A 23,247-nucleotide genomic window follows, 5' to 3' on the forward strand; every position below is an offset into this window, starting at 1 on the left:
GGGTGGGGTAGGGTGGGGCGGGGCGGGGTGGGGCGGGGTGGGGGAGGGGGAATGGGAAGGAGGGACTGAGGGAGAAACATCATTTATACTGTAACATCATTAATAATTACCAGATGTATGAAGAACTTTATGAAAAGAAAGAGGAAGGTAAATACCTTGTATTGTTTGAAAGATTTCCAAGGTGTAAATGTAAATGTCTTAGCATAAATATGGTATGCATGAATACAGGCACTTTAAAAGATAACATCAATAGGAGGCATTCAATTAAATAGGAGGCAGTCTAGATTTAAATTTAGATTTCGTGGAAAAAATAGAAAAAAATGTCCTACTAGAAATGTGTTCATGATTTAAAAAAAATCAGTGCTCTCAGTGCAGAATTTTATTTAGTAGTGTTTATTTTAACTACAGAACAGATGGGCTTACCCCAAATGTTAATCTGGTGGAGCAGATGAAATTATAATTATTTATTATGTGCATTACCATAGAGTCTAGTCATAGACCAGGAATCTGATAGTGTCTCACCAGCTATGTCTAGCAGCATGTCCTGGCTTTCTGCCCTGGGCTATAGCCTTTCCCAGGCTCCTTCCAAGCACATCTCACCATATGACATGAATCTGGAAGACTTACCAACCATTAAATTGCCCTGTATGCATCTGGTGCCTTTTGTAGCTAAGTCAGTGAAATCACACAAATCAAGTGTCTCTGCGGAATCCATTTTGCAGTATGGGTACCTTATGTCATAAGGACTGACTATTGTCTACCTTGCATTCATAGAATACTAGAACTGGAAGGGACTCCGAGGGGTCATCAAGTCCTGTAACCTACCTTTACGGCAGGACCAAGCACCATCATCCCTAATAGATGCCTATCTAACATGCTCCAGTGACAGAGATTCCACAACCAACATAGGCAATTTATTTCAGTATTTAATCATCCAGACAGTTAGGAAGTTTTTCCTAATAGCCAATCTAAACTTCCCTTGCTGCAATTTTAGCCCATTGCTTCTTGTTCTATCCTCAGAGTTTCAGGAGAACAACTTTTCTCCCTTCTCCCTTTTTAGGTAATTGAAAACTGTTTCATGTCCCCTCTCATGCTTTTCTGTCTTTGGATTCCCCAAGACACTTGATGCAGTGAGAAACAATCCAATCCTGCTCAACAGAACTCAAAGAGCACCATTAAATATTTCAGATGAAGCCACTGAATTTTGCATTTTGAAGGTAATGGCTTGATTTCTAAGTCATGGAAGCTAGAACACTTCAGAGGTAGGACTCAGGTTCGTTGGTTCAGGCCACAGAGTTGAGGGTGTTCATACTTTCTGGTATCTGGAAAAGGGTAAAAGGAATCTTCATCACTAATTGAAGGGGTCAATTTAGAACAAAAAATACTGGAACTCAAAACCAATTGGTTTAGATTTCAATGTAAGCTTACATTTTGGAGCAGAATATGGCAATTAGCACATTTTGTAGTGGTTAAGAATAAGGTCACAATAAATAATAACTATTTTAATAAAAAATGAGTAGCCTTGAAGCACCTTAGGGTACATCTACACAGCACCATTATTTTGGAAAAACTGACAACATTTCAAAATAACAAAGTGAACGTCTATACAAAAGCAGTTATTTTGACAATGTCAAAATAATGTCCAGCCGGAGGAGTTCTTACTCCGACTCCTGTAACCCTCATTTTACGAGGATTAAAGGAAGTCAAAGGAAGAGTGCTCTGTTTCAAAGTAAGTGCTGTGTAGACATTCGAAATAAGCTATTTCGACTTAAGCTATGTAATTAGGGTAGCTCAGATTGTGTAGTTTATTTTGAGTTTAGCCCTCCTGTGAAAAGATACCCTTAGAGACTAACAAAATATATAAAGTATCATGAACTTTTGTGGGCAAAAACCACTTCCCCAGGTGATACTCATGATACTATACACATTTATTATTATTCAGATGAAGTAGTGGATTTTGCCCACGAAAGCTTACGATACTATATATATGCTTTTGTTAGTCTCCAAGGCAGCAACCTATGCCTTGTGAGCCAAATATGGCTCGCTTAAGTGAGCCATATTTGGCTCGCAGCTTGAGCTCAGTCCTCTCCACTTGCTCTTGCCCTCGCAATGGGGAGCCCACATTGGCAATCCAGCCTTGAGCCCCTTGTGATATTGGAGCCAGTGCCAGATTCCTGGGGGGAAGAGGGGAAGGGTGGAGGAAGCCCTAAGCCTCACTGTGCGATCGAAGAAGATGGAGGGCTCCTTCCCCTTCCCCCAGCTGGAGGAACAAAGCAGAGACAGACGCGCTGCCTGGAGGCTTTTCCTGCTATTTCACTGTTCAGAATCTGGCCAATGGAGCAGTGGGAAGTCATGTGTGGGACAAGGAGCCTGAGAGCAGTGCAAGGTGCAAAAGCAGACCCGGCCACCATATTGTCTGCAAAGGATCCACTGCTGCCATGGCTGTGTTCCCACTGCTCTGTGCACTGCTCTGCCCCCACCTTGCACTGCCCACATTTGCCGTGCATTCAGACCCACCAGAGAACCCCATGGGGCTACTGGAGTCCATCATCGGCTTGAGCTCCTTCTTCCTGGCCTTCCTGGTGCTGGTGGGCTGGATCCTAGCCAGCCTGGAGAGCTATAAGAGGCACGACTGAGGGGGCTGATTTCCATCACACCCAGACCTACTGGCTGGACTCCCTGCACTCCTGGCAAGGCATGACCTCCATTCCACACTTGGCCCTTTGGCCGCTAACTTATTCCATCTCCCATGGGGAGCAGCAGCTGGTTGCCATGTGGGAGTGACTTGCATCTGTAACAATGAATAAACCCTGTTACAGACACGGGGGGAAAAGGTAAGTGCCGCCCATACTCTGCACCCTCTGCCCCTCCCCACACAGAGACCCTGCACTCCTAGCCTGCTCCTGCACTCCTAGCCTGCTCCTGCCCCCCCCACCGCCTGCCAGACATCTACCCCCAGCCTGCTCCTGCTCCTTACCCCTCTAGCCAGACACCCACCTACATCCTGCTCCTGCACCCTCCCCCCTAGCCAGACACCCTACTCCCAGCCTGCTCCTGCACCCTACCTCCCACTCAGATCCTGCACTTCCATCCCTGTCCTACTCGCTGGCAGTTCTGTCCAGCACATTGGACCACTAATTTTTGGCCCCACCCCAGGGCCTGGGGTGGGGGTGTGCACAAAGTTCACTAACCCAGGAACTCCAGAAGAGTTAATCTGGACTGAGGCCATGAACCTCAGTCTGTGCTCTGTCCCTCTTCCCCCCACAACCCATGGAGCTGGAGTGCCAGGGGAATGAGGTGTCTCAGTTAGGGGTCACATCAGTGAGGGTATGTCTACACTACCCTTCTAGTTCGAACTAGGAGGGTAATGTAGGCATACCGCACTTGCAAATGAAGCCCGGGATTTGAATTTCCCGGGCTTCATTTGCATAAACTGGGCGCCCCATTTTTAAATCCCTGCTCGTTCGAACCCCGTGCCGCGCGGCTACACGCGGCATGAACTAGGTAGTTCAGACTAGGCTTCCTAGTCCGAACTACTGTTACTCCTCGTGGAATGAGGAGTAACGGTAGTTCGGACTAGGAAGCCTAGTCCGAACTACCTAGTTCGTGCCATGTGTAGCCGCGCGACACGGGGTTCGAACGAGCAGGGATTTAAAAATGGCGGCGCCCAGTTTATGCAAATGAAGCCCAAGAAATTCAAATCCCGGGCTTCATTTGCAAGTGTGGTATGCCTATATTACCCCGCTAGTTCGAACTAGCGGGGTAGTGTAGACATACCCTGAGAGTTGGGATTTTTTGGAGGCGTTGTTTTTTTGCTTCTCATTTGTGTGGTCCCCTACTGATTTTTCTGTGGCTCAATGGCCTCTAACCCAAAAAAGATTCCCCACCCCTGCCATAAAGACAATGTTGAAACTTTTTGTGTTGGACATAATATTTTCTTTATTTAAAAATGAAACCTGACCAAGAAGCCCCCAATTGGGGCTCAGCTCCCATCTGGCCACAGCATCATAACACTCCTGCAACCCCCCTTCCCCACACACACCAGCCCTGAGCCCATCATACACCAGATGCCCTGAACCCCTCATATCCCCACATCCCCAAACTCCTGTACCCCTGCATCCTCAGACTCCTGCACCACCACATCCTCAGCCCCCTGCCATAACACTCCTGCACCCCACCACACCCCAACCCTGTGCTCTGAGTCCATCATACATCCAAACACCCTGCCCTGAGACCCCCATATACTCTAACCCATACTCCTGACCCTCCACATAACCAACCCCCTGCTATAAGATTGACAGAAGACAGCCTGAATGCATGCATGAAGCTGGATTTGATCAGTTATGATGTAAACTTCAAAGAAATGTGTGAAAAGATGCAGCAGCAGAAGTCCCATTAAATAAAGTCTGTGAGTCCATTTCATTTATGCTATTATTAATCATGTCAATTATCAATAATATTAAGTTGCATATTTTCAGTCATGCAAATGGGTATGCTTATACAGCTCTTTGCTGAGCACTTATTCTGACTTTTGATGTAGTTTAGTTCTTTGGTTTGAAAAGGTAGCGATCCCTGCTCTAAGGTGCTACAGGACTACTTGTTATTTTTTAAAGTTACAGACTATGACTGCTACCCCTCTGAGACTAGTTTTCATCAATAGAACTCAGTGTGTTTTACAAAGAAGGTCAGTCACGATTACCATTTTACAGAGGGGAAAACTGAGAATGATTTACCCTAGGCCATCCAGCAGGTCAATGACAGAACCAGCAACAGAATCCAGGTCTCCTGACTCTCACTCTAATGCACTATCCACTAAGCAACATTGCTTCCATTTAAATAATTCACAAGCCCTCCAGGGGTATTCACTGTGTTCTGAGTTTTAGACTAGCCACTCTGGGTATGTCTAGACTACATCCCTCTGTTGCCAGAGGGATGTAAATTAGACATACTGAAATTGCTAATGAAGCGGGGATTTAAATATCCCACGCTTTATTAAAATAAAAATGGCTGCCACTTTTTTGCCGACGCGGCACTTTGCTGACAAAAAGCGGCAGTTTAGACGGGGATCAGTCGACAAGGAAAGCCTTTTCTGACCAATCCTGTAAACCTCGATGCACGAGGCATAAGGGATCGGTCGGAAAAGGCTTTCGTTGTCAACCGATCCCCGTCTAGACTGCTGCTTTTTGCAGGCAAAGTGCCGCATCGGCAAAAAAGTGGCAGCCATTTTTATTTTAATGAAGCGTGGATATTTAAATCCCCGCTTCATTAGCAATTTCAGTATGTCTAATTTATATCCCTCTGGCGACAGAGGGACCAGCCAAAGCTATAGTGTATTCATGACTAAGCCTTGTATGTTGTGTTATATTTAATGAACAAAGTTATTTGAACTCTACTGTTCCCATGTAGTCCCTTCACATTATATTTGTTATGTAAAGAGTACAAGACATAGTACTCACCAAGCCACTGAGAGCCATCCAATATTACCGGTGGACATATCATTGTTCTTTTGTCCATATACTAGTGAGAAAATCTTAGGACTTTTCTGCTATGGTATATGTTAAAGCAGCTAAACTGTTGTGCAAGTAAGAAATCTCTAATCCCATTGACAAAATCAGTGCCTGATGCTGCAACATAATATTAAATGAATGTCAACACTAAGACTTGAGACATTAAGGTGAACCGCAGTTAGTGTCCAAGCTGAAAGGGCCACATCATATTTTTTTTTCCATGTTCAAAATTCATCATTATTCTCCTTTTTAAAAAAGCCCGAATAAACACCAGTAGCCTGGCAGCTACTGTCATAAACCAGTGCTGAAATATTAATTCTCTAAGGAAACAGATTTCAGATTATGAAAGGGAATTTCCTTTGACCCATCCATTCTCTCTTTTTTATATTATTAATAATGTTTTTTAATTACTAATATTTAGGATCTGATCCCAGGTTGAAGGATTTAGGATCAGGTCCATAATTCATTTCTTCCAGTGATCTTAGGGTACTATGTAAGGGTGAGAAACTATGATGGGGCAGGCTGTGTGTATAGGATGGTTTGCAGCCCTGGTCCCTGCTGGCCCCCAAGCTGTGTATATCTGTGTGAGTGTATGTGTGTGTGGTAGGCGGTGGAGGGGATGACTATAGCTCTGACACCTGGTCTCCCCATGCTGGGTGTATCTGTGTGAGTGCATGTGTGTGTGGAGAGGAGGGGGTAGTATAGCTCTGACACCTGGTCTCCCCAGGCTGGGTGTATCTGTGTGAGTGTATGTGTGTGTGGGGGGGGGGAGGTAGTATAGCTCTGACACCTGGTCTCCCCATGCTGGGTGTAACTGTGTGAGTGCATGTGTGTGTGGAGAGGAGGGGGTAGTATAGCTCTGACACCTGGCCCCCCCCAGGCTGGGTGTATCTGTGTGAGTGTATGTGTGTGTGTGGGGGGGTAGTATAGCTCTGACACCTGGCCCCCCCAGGCTGGGTGTATCTGTGTGAGTGTATGTGTGTGTGTGGGGGGGAGTATAGCTCTGACACCTGGCCCCCCCCCATGCTGGGTGTATCTGTGTGAGTGTGTGTGTGTGTGGGGGGGGAGTATAGCTCTGACACCTGCCCTCCTCCCCAGGCTGGGTATATCTGTGTGAGTGTATGTGTGTGTGTGGGGGGGGTAGTATAGCTCTGACACCTGCCCTCCTCCCCAGGCTGGGTATATCTGTGTGAGTGTATGTGTGTGGGGGGGGGGAGTATAGCTCTGACACCTGGCCCCCCCAGGCTGGGTGTATCTGTGTGAGTGTATGTGTGTGTGGGGGGGGGAGTATAGCTCTGACACCTGGCCCCCCCAGGCTGGGTGTATCTGTGTGAGTGTATGTGTGTGTGGGGGGGGAGTATAGCTCTGACACCTGGCCCCCCCAGGCTGGGTGTATCTGTGTGAGTGTATGTGTGTGTGGGGGGGGGAGTATAGCTCTGACACCTGGCCCCCCCAGGCTGGGTGTATCTGTGTGAGTGTATGTGTGTGTGGGGGGGGAGTATAGCTCTGAACCTGGCCCCCCCAGGCTGGGTGTATCTGTGTGAGTGTATGTGTGTGTGTGGGGGGAGTATAGCTCTGACACCTGGCCCCCCCAGGCTGGGTGTATCTGTGTGAGTTTATGTGTGTGTGTGGGGGGGAGTATAGCTCTGACACCTGGCCCCCCCAGGCTGGGTGTATCTGTGTGAGTGTATGTGTGTGTGGGGGGGGGAGTATAGCTCTGACACCTGGCCCCCCCAGGCTGGGTGTATCTGTGTGAGTGTATGTGTGTGTGGGGGGGGAGTATAGCTCTGACACCTGGCCCCCCCAGGCTGGGTGTATCTGTGTGAGTGTATGTGTGTGTGGGGGGGGGAGTATAGCTCTGACACCTGGCCCCCCCAGGCTGGGTGTATCTGTGTGAGTGTATGTGTGTGTGGGGGGGGGGAGTATAGCTCTGACACCTGGCCCCCCCAGGCTGGGTGTATCTGTGTGAGTGTATGTGTGTGTGGGGGGGGGAGTATAGCTCTGACACCTGGCCCCCCCAGGCTGGGTGTATCTGTGTGAGTGTATGTGTGTGTGTGTGGGGGGGAGTATAGCTCTGACACCTGGCCCCCCCAGGCTGGGTGTATCTGTGTGAGTGTATGTGTGTGTGTGTGTGGGGGGGGAGTATAGCTCTGACACCTGGCCCCCCCAGGCTGGGTGTATCTGCCGGGGCTCGGTCGGGGCTCGGAGGGCGCGGCCCCGGCTGGCGGGGAGCAGGCGGAAGGACAATGTCTGGCTGGGCGCGGCATAGCGAGCTCAGGGCAGGGCCCGGCCCGTCACCACTTCCCCAGCACGGCGGCAGCAGCGGGGCGGGGATGCCCGGAGGCCACTGGAGAGCGCCGCGCTGACCCCGCTGCTGCCGCGTCCCTGTCGCTGCAGAGACCCTCCTCCTCCTCCTCCCCCCCCGCGCCGCCCGGCAGCAGCAGCGGGCACCGGCAGCCGCCGCCGCCCGCCACCATGAGCTCCGGCAGCTCGGAAAGGCGGCGGAGCAGCCCGAGCTGCGCCAACACCCAGCTCACGCCGGCGCAGCAGCAGGAGGCGGCGGCCGTCGCCGAGCAGGACTGGCAAGCGGCCAAGGCTTTCTACGACAACCTGGTCTCCACCAAGCGCCCCCGGCCGGTGAGTGCAGCCGGCGGCAGCCCGGGGAAGCCGGGCGGGGCGCGCTCTCCGGGGCTCAGTAAACAGCTGTGTTTGTGTCCTGCCTTCTCCCCTTCATCCCCCTCCCCCCCGCCGATCCTCTCCTTCCCTATCCAACCCCCGTGCCTGGCTTCCCCCTGCATCCCCCGGGCCACTGGGTGCCACCCCCGCCCTCCTGGGTACCACTCTCACCCCCATCCAACCACCACACTGTCCTCTCCTCCATGGGTGCCATCCTTTTCCCTACCCACTCTCAATACCTGGCATCTCTGGGGGCACCCCATCCTCTCTCCCCCTTTCCTTGTGTGTCGTCTCTCCCTGGCATCTCTGGGGGCACCCCATCCTCTCTCCCCCTTTCCTTGTGTGTCGTCTCTCCCTCCTTCCCTCTCTCTCCTTCATCTCTTGCCTGCCTGCTCATCCTTTGATTGTCTACAGCCTAAACCCCAAAATGCCATCACTGTGGCAGTCTCCTCCCGGGCTCTCTTTGACATGGTGAAAGACAGGAAAATCTATGAAGAGGAAGGGGTGGAAACCTATGTGAAGTACCAGGAGGAAAATGAGAACCTCCCCCTAAACCCTGGGCCAGCTTTCTACTTTGTCAAGGTAAGACACCCCATTTCAAAGTTCAGGAAGCTTCTGTTCTATAAACAGTCTTGCAGGGTTTCCTGCCTGCCTACACCCCTCCCTGGAGCCAGAGTGCTTGGTAAATACATCTGTTTGCACAATCATGTCGCCATTAGCCTTTACTCACACAAAAATACACTAAACATGGCTGCTAGGCTTATATGGTGGGAGGGAACAGGATGTCACAGAACCAGGGAGGATGCTGAGAGCTCAAACTCAAATTTGGGGAAGAGGCGGAGTCTGCTACTGAACACAGTGAGGCTTCTGGAAAATGATTTCAGGTCTAGTGCCCGTTTGAGTTGCTTGAATAGTCTCAGCTTGGCTCTTTATCTCCGGACTGAAATAAATTGGAATCATTTTGCTCTCCTCTCCTCCTTGAGTCCTTAAAGATAAAAGTATATGTAAGATCATATAGTGTTCTCTGAAGAACTGGCACAGCTTAGCTGGAGGAAGTTACTAGCTCTTGGCAACCTAAGATAAAGAATGCTTCATACAGAAGGTGTGGTTAGGATAGAATGATTGCATAGCAGAATCACAGTGCAGACAGAAGGTACATTTTTTTAAAGGCATTGTCAGATAATTTAGGCCCCAAACCAGGGGCGTAGCTGAATGTGGGGCTGGATAGTTCCCAGCCCACCCACTTAGGATCCAAGTGTAACCCTTAGCCCCAGATATGCTCTGGCCACAGTGTTAGCCCTGCCCAGAACAGCAAGCTGCCATATGCTGGGTGTACACACTCCTGGCCCAACCAGAGGGGGAGGGACAGAAGTGGCACAACAGCAGAGCACCTGATAAGCTGTAGAAGGGTGGACGGGTGGCTAGCCTGCCTAGGGATGGCTATTATCAAAAAATCTAGGTTTTCTGTGTCCAGGAGCATGGGGCAGCATGGCCAGGATGGGTGCTGAAAGACATTCACACTGGAAAGTGGTGTCTCTTCCTGGGTGTGTATGTGGGCACTGGGAGCCCCTGGCCAGAGCATCCATTGCCCTCTCCAAGTCCAGCTGAACTGGTGGGCTTGGTCAGAGGTAGGCCCCAGTCCCCCCTGCCCCCATCATTGCAATTCAGGCTTGGGGAGGGAGGAGGAGTGGTGACAGTGTGAGCACAAATCAGCAGATTCATGTGTTCCAAAAGTGAGAGGGAGGCAGAGGAATAGGACATGGAGGGCTCCGGTGCCCCAGAGCATGAGAGGGGCAGGGGAGAAGGGGCTCAGACTGCAGGTGGAACCCCACTGGGTTACAGCTTGCCCACCACTGAGGCCCACTGATTGAAACATGGGACACTCAAGCAGCCCACTCACTAGTCTTAGTTGCCCATCGCTGCTATACAAGTAGTCAAATTCTCAAAAGATACAATTATCGTGGGGCAAGAGAACAACTTAGTTTTTACTCTATTTACTCACTTCAATTAGAATTTGCTTGACTAAAGAAGTAAGTTCAATATTCATAGAATTTCTTGCATTATTTAAAATATTTTGGCTGGTTTCAAACATTGCTGGTGCAAGGAGAACCAGGCTAAGACATTGACTCTGATTCAGGGGCCTCTATGCAGGAGTGAAACTGACTATTTTGTTTTCATTGTGTGAGCTAAGAAATACCACAAAGGTAAACAGGCCTTCATGATGTAGGGTAAACTATATTTAAAATAGTCTTTCATCTTTGGTTATTTACACGTATCTTACAAATAAAGACTTCAGCAGGGTTGCTTGAGTGTAATAGAGAATCTGTTCCAAAGCATTCATTAAACTTCTTCAGGGAATTGTCACAAACAGGCATCACCAAAGCAGTTTTTTGAGAAGATCTACTGGATTGTCGGTAATTGAATAGAGCAGCTGGGAGGAAAAAAATCTATGACATAGCACTTCCATGTGGATTTAAAATAAACCTACTGTTTCTAAGAATAGCCTCAGAAACGCTATGCGTAACTAAACATTTTTTAACACTTTTGACCAAATTATGGGTACACTGGGTAAGGTTGTAAAATCCTGTTTAGTTAAACGGTTAAATGTTAAGTTTAACCTAGTAAATGAGGCAGACAGAGGACAAAAGGATTGGAATGTGCTCACAATATTTTTTAAAAATACATAACATACTATCTGTGTATTTGGTTAGGCGATATATAATTGTTTTACTCCTGCTTTCAATCCCTAAGGCCAAAAAAAGGCCATTGAATCATCTATTCTGACCTCCTGCAGAACACATAGATCACTACATTGTAAGTCTAATGGGGGATTATTTTCTGCTTAGATGCAGAAATGATCAGGTCTGAAATGGTATCTTTCTACAAAATCCTTTAAGGGAAAACTTTAATATATGGTTATTTTAATTTGTTATTTATATTACCATAGCACCTAGGAGACTAGTCACACCAAAACCCAATTGTGGTAGGCACTGTACAAATCAGCTTTGCCCAAAGAGATTAATGTCAAACAAAAGTCAAGGTTTGCTGACTTTTGGAGCCTAAAACCTCGAGTTTCTCACTAAAAAATCAGTTTAAGTTTTCAAGTCCAGAAAAGTAACTTTTCTAGGTGAAATAAATTTCAAGAAATTTGCAGTAATAATAAGTGTGATCAGTGCAGTCACTGACATATATGTAATTTTATACCTCACTGCATCCACAAGCTGCTTGGGAATGTGTTCCAGATAATGACAAAAATAAAAACATGATGAAGCATCATAATATGCCAGCATGCTAACATCTCACCCTTGTCTGATACTTCAGTGAATATACAGTGTTGTTGTAGCCATGTTGGTCCCAGGATATTAGAGAAACAAGTGGGTGCAATAATATCTTTTATTGGACCAACTTCTATTAGTGAAAGAAACAAGCTTTTGAGCTACACAGAGCTCTTTTGCAGGCCTGAAAAAGCTACAGAGAATAACATAGCTAAATACAAAGATCAAACAGATTATTCAGCATAAATAGCACATACTGTAAAGCAACATTCAAGACGAGGTTAATACTCCTAAATTATAGGGCACAAATGGAGGTTAGTGGGTAACAGATTGTTATAATAAGCCATAACAATGTCTTTATGAAGACTATGATTTTTAGTGTTTAATTATGAATTTCAGCTTCCAGGATTGTCTTTTAAACATGTTGTGCATGTTTCCTTTGAAGATGAGGACTGATAGGTCAGAGTGATTGCTTTGTGAAAATTGTCCCACAGAGCGATACTTATCCCTTTTACCAACAGAAAATGGTCCAGTAAAAGATATTGCTTCTTCCACCCCATCACTTCAATAAATAGTCAATGTTCTGTAACACTGCAGGTCTGTGAATACAAGAATGGAAAGGGGACTTAGATCTTATCCCCTCTTTCTGTGAACAGGATCTCTCTGTAGGTCTGTAGATAGCTGTCACTTAAAGCTTTCTTAAGCATAATCCATATAACAGGGCCAAGAATTTCAAAACTAAAGTGTTTAAAGGTAGGTTAAAAAAATCTTGTTCTTTTATCTTTACATTTACCCTTGGTCAGTGGTTCTCAAACATATTTGATCAGACCCCTCGTCTTTGTGTATGTAGTTGTTTATGCTCCCACCCCTGAAGAGCATATGCTACCACCCAGCCCTGAAGGCAGAGCAGAGAGCAGTTGGGCACCCAGCTCTGAAGGCATTGCTAAGACAACAGAAGTATCAATACCAATTTTCACAGAAGACTGGCCATCCCCTTGTCACTTTTCTGTGCTGCTGCAGCCTCCCCAGGGCTGACAGTTGGTGCCCTGGCATCTTCAGGCAGGGGATTAGGGGACAGGGAAGGAAAGCCTGAGCACAGGTTTCCTCCCAGTGGGGATTGAGGGGAAGGAGAGGAAACACTGAGTGGCAGTCCCATCCACCCTGGGCTGACAGATCTTAAAAAAAATCACAACTCCACAACTCTCATCTCCTTTGGCACATTCCCATGCCTCCCTTGGGGGGCAGGTCCCAGAAAAGGACCTGGGGGTTACAGTGGTTGAGAAGCTGGATATGAGTCAACAGTGTGCCCTTGTAACCAAGAAGGCTAATGGCATATTAGGTTGCATTTAGAGGAGCATTGCCAGCAGATCCAGAGATGTCATTATTCCCCTTTATTTGGCATTGGTGAGGCCACATCTGGAGTATTGTGTCCAGTTCTGGGCCCCCCACTACAAAAAGGATGTGGACGCATTGGAGAGGGTCCAGCGGAGGGCAACGAAAATGATTAGGGGGCTGGAGCATATGACCTATGAGGAGAGGCTGAGGGAGTTGGGTCTGTTTAGTCTGCAGAAGAGAAGAGTGAGGGGGGATTTGATAGCAGCCTTCAACTTCCTGAAGGGAGGTTCCAAAGAGGATGGAGAGAGGCTGTTCTCAGTAGTGACAGATGGCAGAACAAGGAGCAATGGTCTCAAGTTATGGTGGAAGAGGTTCAGGTTGGATATTAGGAAAAACTATTTCACTAGGAGGGTAGTGAAGCACTGGAATGGGTTACCTAGGGAAGTAGTGGAGTCTCCATCCCTAGAGTTGTTTAAGTCCCAGCTTGACAAAGCTCTGGCCAGGTTGATTTAGATGGGATTGGTCCTGCCTAGAGCGGGGGGCTGGACTTGATGACCTTCTGATGTCTCTTCCAGTTCTATGATTCTATGATAAGGGGATGGTTTGAGAACATGATCTTGATAACTAATTGACCATTCATTATCAGTGGGAAATAGGTCAATGGAGGGATGATAAGAGTTACTATAGAGAACTTTCTGGGTGTCTGGCTGGTGAGTCTTGCCCACATGCTCAGGGTTTAACTGATCGCCATATTTGGGGTCGGGAAAGAATTTTCCTCCAGGGTAGATTGGCAGAGACCCTGGAGGTTTTTCGCCTTCCTCTGTAGCATGGGGCACAGATCACAGCTGGAGGATTCTCTGCATCTTGGGGCCTTCAAAGTATTTGAAGGCTTCAATATCTGAGACATAGGTGAGAGGATTATTCTAGAGGGGTGGGTGAGATTCTGTGGCCTGCACTGTGCAGGGGGTCAGACTAGATGATCATAATGGTCCCTTCTGACCTTAAAGTCTATGAGTCTATGAGTTTGAGAACTTCTGCCTTAGGGTAATCAGGATTTGTTCAGCTCACTACTTGGGTTAGAAACCTTCAAGGGAAATAGGTATAGGATAGGGCAGGATTTAATGCTCATTGTTTAGGGACAAATTATCAGACCTGCCTTTCTAAAAGGTGCCTGCATACTTCTTGCGCACACCATTTATGCATACAAAGCAAGTAATCACACCAAAAAGACATTTTATACTTATTTGTGAATGTTGCAGGAGCAATATAGATGTTGAGTTTAGAAAATATATTTCATGTTAGCTGTATCCATTAAAAAAAATCATAAACAATTACCAATGGGTACCAGCAGGTGCCATCTACAAATAGCTGGTCCCTTGAGAAATCTCATTATCCTAAATCAGGATAAACTCCAGTCAAAGACTGATCACACTAAAACAAATGTATGTCAGCTTTCAGAATCTAGAAATATTAGATTCCACAATTCATCTGGAAACTAAAAGAAGACCTTTGGTGGCGTACAGAATTTTTACACATTTATTCTAGTTGATGATATGAATCCCAAGTAAAAAAACCCCTCATTATACAGTTGAATTTTGTAACTTTCATAAAATGTCATAACAAGTCCTAGAATATTGTTCCTGGGAGGTGAAGAAGAGAAATGAATAAAACAAGTTTGGCAGGTTTAAACTGCCAAACTGCTTTCCACATTCTTCTTCAAGCCAGGGCCCATATGTATAACCAAAATTACTCTGATTGAGAGAATGCATATGTTTATGCACTTAAATGTTTCTAACCTGCAGGCACTGGAACAGGTCAATGCCCGGCTTCGTGAACTGTACCCTAAGGATGAAGAGCTATTTGATATTGTTCTGATGACTAATAACCATGCCCAAGTGGGAGTGAGACTCATAAACAGCATCAATCACTATGGTAAGTAAAATAAATAACACTTTGTAGAGCATGCTATAAACTAAAGCATGTTCAGTTTGCCTGCTCTGACCCTGGAATGGGTAGTTTCTTTGATACAGATACTCAATGCTAGGTGAATGATGTTTATTTGTGTGTGTCAGAACAAGTGAGAATTTGTTAAACGGGATTTGGCCCAAAGCTCTAGACTTAACTTGTCAAGTCCGAATCTCAGTTTCTAAGACAAAGTCCTTGAATGTTTATTTATTTCATATTTTTTATGTCTACACTTGCAATCACAGAGCTGTCTCAGAGGGACGGGGAGGAGGGGGTTAGTGGGAGATAAAGAACGATCAAACATTGTGTCCAGTTAAATCTCTTAAAATTGTTGTTAAAAGTCAGACTACTACTGAAGATGGAAAACTGCTTCAAAATGTAATGTTAATTGAAAAATAAGATTCCTCTTATATGACTGCAATGCCAGTTCCTCAGCTGATGCAAATTGGTGTCACTCCATTGATTCTGAATAGTCACTTTGTAAAACTGGAAGTGTTCAGAAGGACAATGAGGAAGTCCTTAATTGAAGATCTGGCCACTATGTCCATCTCAAGATTCACATTAAGTTTCAGTCTTACCAACATGTAACTACAAGAGTTGTCATACCAAATTAGACCATGAGTGCATCTAAGCTGGTATCCCAACTCCAGATGATCCCATGTTTAGAGGAAGGGGGCAAAGTAGCTGTTGTTCGGTAAGAAATTGGGACAAAGGTACATCATAGACAGGTCTTAACATTTAAGAAATTTCGCTCTGTTCAGCTAATAACTGCATTTTGTCTGTGTTAGAATAAAAGCACAAGGGTTGCACCTTGTCTCACACTGTTTATTTCCTCTGTATCTGAGATTTTCATGCCTGTTTTTAGGTTTATCGATTGAACGCTTCTGTATGACTGGTGGAGAAAGCCCTATTGGTTACCTAACAGCATATCTTACCAACTTATACCTTTCTGCCGACTCTGAAAAAGTCCAGGAAGCTATAGAAGCAGGTTTGGATTGATTCTTACCTTGGTTTATTTCTCACTCAAGCCTATTAACACATGAACTCATAATTATACGTATCTTTTTCACAGGAGATGAAAATATTTCAATAAATATTGAGTGCAATATATATATGTAATATGAACTTGTCACTGATTTTATTTAATTATTATCCTTCTCCTTTGATCTTGTTTCTTATAACTCCTCTCTTTGACCCCAGCATTGTGGCAGTAATGCCAGCCTAGCCAACCCCTTTCTTTATGTCTTGCTCCCAGTTTCATATGTTCATCCATCCTGCTCCTCTCCCTGGCATGACCACCACCAGTGTGCCAGTCCTCCCTTCCGTTCTCATCCAAATTCTTCCTGATGTGACCCCGTTCTCTGATGCCAAAAATTACCTAACATCCAGTGCCGTCTGCACCACCACATTAGAAAGAGACCACTTAAAATAAAAACAAATCTTGAGTAAATATTGTCCTCAAATTTCTTATCTTCTATGTGTCTTAGGGTACAATCCTTCAAACACTTATAAAGTAACTAGCTGGAGTTACCCAGCGTTGCTCAGGAAACCGGAGGAACAAAATGTAGAAAAACAGTTCATCATCTTGTTTTGAATGGTAGAAAAGTTGCACTGATTTCTATAGGGATTAAAATATAGGTCTGCGTCATCCCCGGGGGGGGGGGGGAATGTGGCCCCAGGTGGAGGGGAGATTACATGCAGGAGGGGCTGCAGGTGCCGCGGGGGGCAGGGCAGGTGTCCGAGCCGTTGTGCATGTGGAGGTCGGGGCACTGCGTGCCGGCACGGGGTGGGGGAAAGAGGGTTGCTTATGTAACATTGCGGGCGGGAGGGGGCGAGTCCCGGATGGCGCTGGGGGCCACAGGCGCTGGTTATGGGACCTAGGGTGGGCAGGGAAGCCACTGCAGTGCAGTGCGACAGGTTACTTTTTTATATTTACAGGTTAAGCTCGGGCCCGATCGGGTCCAAAAGTACCTCAAAGCTTTCTCCTGGATGAAAGGTTATCCCATGCAAAGTTTGGTTGCGGTAGCTCTTATAGTATCCAAGTTATTAGCGCACAAACTTACAAACTTCCTCCTTTATATATTAGACTATGCATGAGAATAATCTTACTTACATCCATGAGACTGCTTGCGTATATACAGTTACTCCTGAATGTAAATATATCTGGGATTAGACTGTGACTCTGGGCAGTGAAGTTTTGTGCTCATTCTGTGTCTATGCCACTGCAATAACAAATAATAATGTTGAGTCCACTGGAAACTGCTAACTGAAGTTGGTGTATTTTCAGGCATTGCATCTGCTACAATGTTCACTGCAAATAAAGATGTACCTTACTCTGATAAGCAGCTGAGGGTGGCGTTTGATGGGGATGCTGTTCTCTTTTCTGATGAGTCAGAGCAGATAGTCAAAGAGCATGGATTGGATAGATTTTTTGAACATGAACAGATGAATGAGAATAAGCCCCTTGCACAGGTATCTGCTTCTTGAACTTTTGAAACAACTTTTGCTTTTGTATTGCTAAGATTATAGTTAATGGTGAGCCTTGATTTTGCTTTAGATACTTTATTTTTCTCATAAGTTTATAGATTAACATGTCTTGTTCTTCATGGGTGTTTTATTTTTGATTCAAAGAACCTTTTAAGACAGTCTTTAGATTGCATGTTTGATATTTAAGGGCCTGATCCTTCAGTCCTTACACAGGATTCCCATTTTATTAGAAATATCGCATGAGAAAGAACATGAGGTTCTTGTAGCTACCTCTAGAGGTATTTTCATTTAATCATCCCAATGGCCTGATCCAGAGCCCACTGAATTTATCAAAAAGACTGGTGTTGATTTCAATGGATTTTGGGTGTGGTCCTAGCTGAGGTGAGCATGGTAGCCTCTATCCATTTACAGCAATCAGTCCTGCCTCCAAACATAGTACTCTGAAACATTTCGTCAATATTTGTGATCCTTTGTTGCCTTCTGTGCATGTAACAGAATTCATATGCCTAGACTTGAAATGTAATATCCATTCATTCTTCATTGCACATTTTATTAACATGTGGAACAGCTAATGTATACATCCCAATAACGTATTATTAATGCGATGGAATTTGTTTCACATGCCAGAATGGTTTAAGTGTAATATTTGTTTGTGCTCATTGTCAAGCGGAATTATGATGTCTCTTCAAGAATGCAAATACATTAGAATCAACTTAACCAGCTTTACTTTCATTTACACTGGCATAAATTAGAATAAGGGCCTGATCACTGAAAGCAATGGAAATTGTGGGTACTTAGTATATCAGCCCTGGTCTACACTAGGCCCTTATTCTGAAATAACCCCCCCCCCAAGTCTGAATTTATAAGTGGTGCATCCACACTACCAAGCCCATTATTTTCAAGTAATGGACCGTGGAATTCAAACTATGTATACCTACTTTTCACAAGGAATATTGCTGACTCCGAAACAGTAATTTCAAAATAATGCTAGTGTGATCGATAGGGATGTTGGATATCGGGTAATTAAATAGTTGTGTAACTGCATGAAATCTTTGCAGTTACATGACTGTTCAGTAGTCCACGGAGGCGGGGCCGGCAGCCAGTATGCTCTGGCCCCACTCTCGGGGAGCCCCCTACCACTGTATGCTGCTGCCTCTCCCCCTCCCCCCATAGAGGTAGCAGCATGGGGCGGGGGCAGGTGTCACCACGGAGCCAGCACTGGGGGGAACCAGCTTTTAAGCACTGGGTCCTGCTCTCCCCACTCCCCCGCCTGCTGCCTCTGATATGCGGGGGGGCGGGAAGGGGATGTATGTAGTCAACAAGAAATACGTGTAGTCAACAAGTTTAACTGATAAGCCTAAGCCATCCCTGGTGGATGCTTCAGAGCTGTTAATTCAAACTTATTGGCCTCTGGTAGGCCTCCTGCAGCTCCCCGGAGTGCTTCCACTTTAACTGAGCCTGCCTCAGACTAATTTTGATATTTCCCCCTAGTGAGTACACACTAGTTTGAATTTATTAAATCCGGAGTTCTTAAGTCAAATTTAGTAATTTCAAAATAGTTTCCTAATGTAGCCTTAGAGTTTGACCCAAAATAGTTTTAGTTTAAAATTCTGGGCCTCATCCTCTGTCACTTAAACTGATGTAAAGTTGAAGAAACTCCACAGAAGTCAATATACTTACACAAGTGTAAAAAAATCAGTATGAGAATATAATTAGGTTTCATTAGAAAAAAAGTAAAAGGTATGTTTTTTATTTGATGAACCCTGGACAGAAATTATAATTGTGTATTAGGGCTCCCCATCAATGTTCCCTCTCATTTTTTCCATCCATGTGCAGAATAAATTTTGTTACATGCACTGAAGGCATGTGCAGATGCACACCACCAGTAGAAACATATGCTTCTAAGGGCACTCTGCTAAACAGTGGGGCAGCATTTGAATCATTTTTGGGTGGCTGACCCAGCGCTCATCTAACAGGGAACACTACTCCCCATACCCAGTCACTGTCAGGATCCCCCTGAACTATGCACTATAGACAGATTTGCACAATTCCTGCCATAAAGATCATATAATCTAAGAAGATGGGCACCATGCAAAGAGTTTAAGAGGGATGCACTGAATTATATCAAAATTATTATATACAAATAACTTTGTGGTGTAGGGAATTCTATTATGCAGATAGATATCAGTATTCAACAACTGCCCCACAGCCAAGCTGTCATTTGCTAGTTGGTTTGATTTGTAGGCATTGTGTTGAGAGAGGATTCCAAGGAGGAGCCTTATGAATCATGCATAGAAGAAAGTAGAGATTGGACCTCCCTGTTCCAACACCTTCGAGACCTGACCGGCCCCAGATGAGGGATTTTGCCAGACCAGGGGAGGTCATTTCTGGATCCCCTACTGCTGCCCCACCTCCTCCCCCGCCGGCCCTCTGGCCTCCCGGACAGCTCATCACCTCCTACTGGCCCTGCTATTCTGCCAACTCTGCTGAGCAGCCATTGCTGCCCTGGTTCCGGTAACCGTAGGGCAGCTGCACGTGCCATGCTGGGGCTCCAGTACCCATAGGGCAGCTGCGTGTGCCGCGCTGGGGCTCTGGGTCCCATAGGGCAGCTACACACATGTCTCCCAACCTCGCTGGGCAGACCTGCTGCCATGCCCTGGACAGCCTCGCCAATTTGCTGTGGGTAGCCCATTGCCGTGCTAGTCCTGCAGGGATCCATGGCACTGGCCCTCCACTGGGACTCTCTGGTCCTGCAACATCTGTGCTGGACCACGGATGTTGCCAGACCAGAAAATCCCGGTTAAGAGAGCTTCAACCTGTACAAAGATGCTTGTGGGAAAAGTGCAAAACATTAAACATGTTTCTGGTATTTCATGCCTAGGGTCCTTTGAAAGGTTTTCTGGAAGACTTAGGCAAGCTGCAGAAGAAATTTTATGCGAAAAATGAACGATTAGATTGTCCTATACGGACCTACCTCGTCACAGCTAGAAGCGCAGCAAGTTCAGGAGCCAGAGTGCTGAAGACTCTTCGTAGCTGGGGTTTGGAGATTGATGAAGCACTTTTCCTCGCAGGAGCTCCAAAAGGACCAATTTTGGTGAAAATCAGGCCTCATATTTTCTTTGATGATCAGATGTTTCACATTGAAGGAGCACAACAATTGGGTACAGTAGCAGCACATGTACCTTATGGCATTGGTCAGAAGTACTACAAATCCAAACCTAAAGATGACACTGTTAAAAAATAGCTTCTCTTTAACTTAGAGAGCCTCTGACACATCAGTTAAGTCTGAAAACTCTACATTTGTATATTATAAGGAGTATCTTTAAGGATTTTACTTCAGTGGCTAAATAAATTTTGAAAGGAAATATTTTTTATATAGGCATGTTTTAAAAGTTTTATACTCCTATTCTTGAACACTTTTGGTTTGGTTTGGTTTGGTTTGCTGGGGCTAGCACTATGGATTTTTAATATTAGGAAAAGTCTTATATTGTTTTTATAGTTTAAAACATATATAATATATATAACTGTGTGACTTCTCTGAAAGGGTTGTAAATGGGCTATTTCTAATATGAATCATGCTTCATAAGGAATACTTACAGGTTATTTTTTTAAAAGACCAAAACCACAGTGTGAGCATGTTTGTCTGCTCACAGTCAGTTTGTTGAATATGTTATCAGTGATTTTGTCAGGAATCTTTGATTTGTATGGGTGATTTGTAATTCCAGTGGAAAATATTAGTCTGTGTGGCCTTGTGTTTACAGGAACCCTTTATTTTTCTACACTATTTTTCTTACTTGAATAAAGTTGACTTTACAGAACATTGTCATTTTTCTGTGTTGTAGGTGATGGGGAGGGATTCCTCAATAAGGACCATTCAGAAGTTATAGCTTTTCTGAGGCCTATGTGAAATGAGTTTGGTGACTTCAGTTTAGTTTCTGGTCAATCAGTGTCTACTTCAACACTACATTAGTGTTCATTTGCATCATTGCAGATAAGCTCAGCAGAGGACCAGAGAAGGAGTGGGTATAGAAAAGGGTATTATCCACACCACATACCTTCCCATCTGACCAGCAGTCTATCAAGAACATGAAGCCTGTTGGCCAGATGATAGTTAGCATTCTTGCATTGCTTCAGTCTGTGTTGATGTGAAGATAGAGGGCTTTTTTCTCCAGAACCATCAGCCCTTAACTAATCATGAGTTTGTTCATCATAGTAGTCAGACTTTAAATTGATACGGAAGGTTCTGTTCTTTGATGCTTTAGTTATGCAGGTTTACTTTCAGATTTGTAAGCTACATGTTGCAAGATGTAAGTAATGTAAGGTACTCAAGAACACATTCTGGCTGAGATAGTTAGCACAAATTCCATTTCATCTTTCCAAAGGAGGCTCTTCTTCACATGTTTATAAAGTTTCACAACGCAAACTACACAAGTGATCAGTAGAGCTCTGTGAGGATACAAAATTTGTATCCACATCTGCAAAAATGATCTGTGGATATCCACATTGACGTCTGTGGATACCCATGGATAAAAAGCGGATCGATGCAAATTTGCAGGGTTCTAGATACAAAATTTGCATCTGCATCCATATCTGCAAAAATGAGCTGCAGCTATCCATATCCATACCTGCAGATACCTGACTTTTCAATTAACCGATATTTAACATCTCTAGCAGCTACTACTATTGGAAATAAGGGTGCTTGACACTTCACAGAATTGAGCCCATGAATGATGGCCCAGAATGTACAGGTTTGACTTCATCTACCTTTGTTGCAGGAGTATTGTGGTTTTGTAAGGGTAAATGTTTGTAAAACATTTTGAGATACTTCACACTTCTACCATTTTCCATTTGAGTATCGGTTTGTTTGGTTTGGTTTGGTTTTGGTCATTACACTACTCAGCTGTTGAAAGTATTTAACATGCTTTGTGATCCTGATTGATCATGCTTATCTTTTAGTGGCTGAATTGTCATCAGTTATGCTATTTTCTAATTTGACTGGGAAAAAGGTTTGTCCTGAGCAAAAACCTAGACCAACATTTTCTTTCCAAGTAGAGTACTGATTTTTTTTTTCAGTGCTCAACTTGAGTAGCTTTGATTTTTAATGAGTGGATATTCAGCCCTTTATAGAATCAGATCTCTTTAAGGAGCCCCAAGTTGGGCACCCAAAATCACTGCCACCTTTGCAAAATCTTGGCTCTGGGAACTTTGTCTGAGGAGACGGGAGGCAATGTTTTGAGAGAGAGGATTCAGCTGAGTGGACTTAGTAATATCTTTTCCAATCCCTGCTAGATCCTGGAGAAAGTAATAAATTAATCTCCGGGGACCAAGCTGTACCCATTGACTTATACCACCTAGAAGCCCAATGAAGTCAGGGTAGAACAAGGCCCTAGGTTTTAGTACTCCCTTGAGATAAGAGTTATGAAAAACAGGAACCTACTTAGATAATAGCAAGATCTTTATTATGTATTAGATTAAATCAGCAATCAATATAGATATATATCTCTCTCCTGAAGTTTTATACTACGAGATGGAAGGCTTTTTTCTTGTGTCTTTTAAATCGTTCATGTTTTGAAGGGGGTCCTTAGGCCCTAGATAGCATTTGTAACCCAATTTAATTTATTTTTCATTGGGTGGATAGTTCAAGGTAACCTGACATTAAATACTGTTAGTTCTTTTGAGAAATATTTCTACAGAAATTGAGTTGCAATTAAGCCATTTATAGGTTCACTATGTTGTATGTTCTCCCATTTTTGCTTTCGTAAGACTAACCTTCATGCTTTTGTCTCTAGATTGGCCCAGAGTTTGCATTGGGAAACCTAAAAGAAAGAAAAGGACTTCTACATAAAAATAAGGAAGGAAACCTTGCTAGAAGCTTTCAGTATCTAAGATCAGCCTATACATAGCTGAATCCATATCCATAAGTGCATTTGTGATCTTTTCTCTATTAGTTCTATATATTAAATTCACCCATAATCAGTCATTAATAAAAAATGTAAAAAGTG

General features: G+C 44.7%; 1 protein-coding gene across 4 annotated transcripts; it reads left to right on the forward strand.

Annotated features, from left to right (window-relative positions):
• Positions 1–23,247, forward strand: NT5C1B (5'-nucleotidase, cytosolic IB). 4 transcript variants are annotated; one of them, XM_075923443.1, is made up of 8 exons: positions 1–147; positions 7,905–8,144; positions 8,598–8,765; positions 14,596–14,725; positions 15,624–15,746; positions 17,046–17,230; positions 20,127–20,523; positions 23,035–23,247. In XM_075923443.1, exons 1-7 carry the CDS (start codon positions 118–120, stop codon positions 20,487–20,489), a joined length of 1,239 nt encoding a protein of 412 aa, XP_075779558.1. In that variant the 5' UTR covers positions 1–117; the 3' UTR covers positions 20,490–20,523; positions 23,035–23,247. The 4 variants fall into 4 exon arrangements, with proteins under 4 accessions (XP_075779558.1, XP_075779559.1, XP_075779560.1 ...); XM_075923444.1 differs by having other exon boundaries at positions 20,127–20,406; XM_075923445.1 differs by having other exon boundaries at positions 20,127–20,339.

Source organism: Pelodiscus sinensis, chromosome 3 (assembly GCF_049634645.1).
Source record: "Pelodiscus sinensis isolate JC-2024 chromosome 3, ASM4963464v1, whole genome shotgun sequence".
Lineage (NCBI taxonomy): Eukaryota > Metazoa > Chordata > Testudines > Trionychidae > Pelodiscus > Pelodiscus sinensis.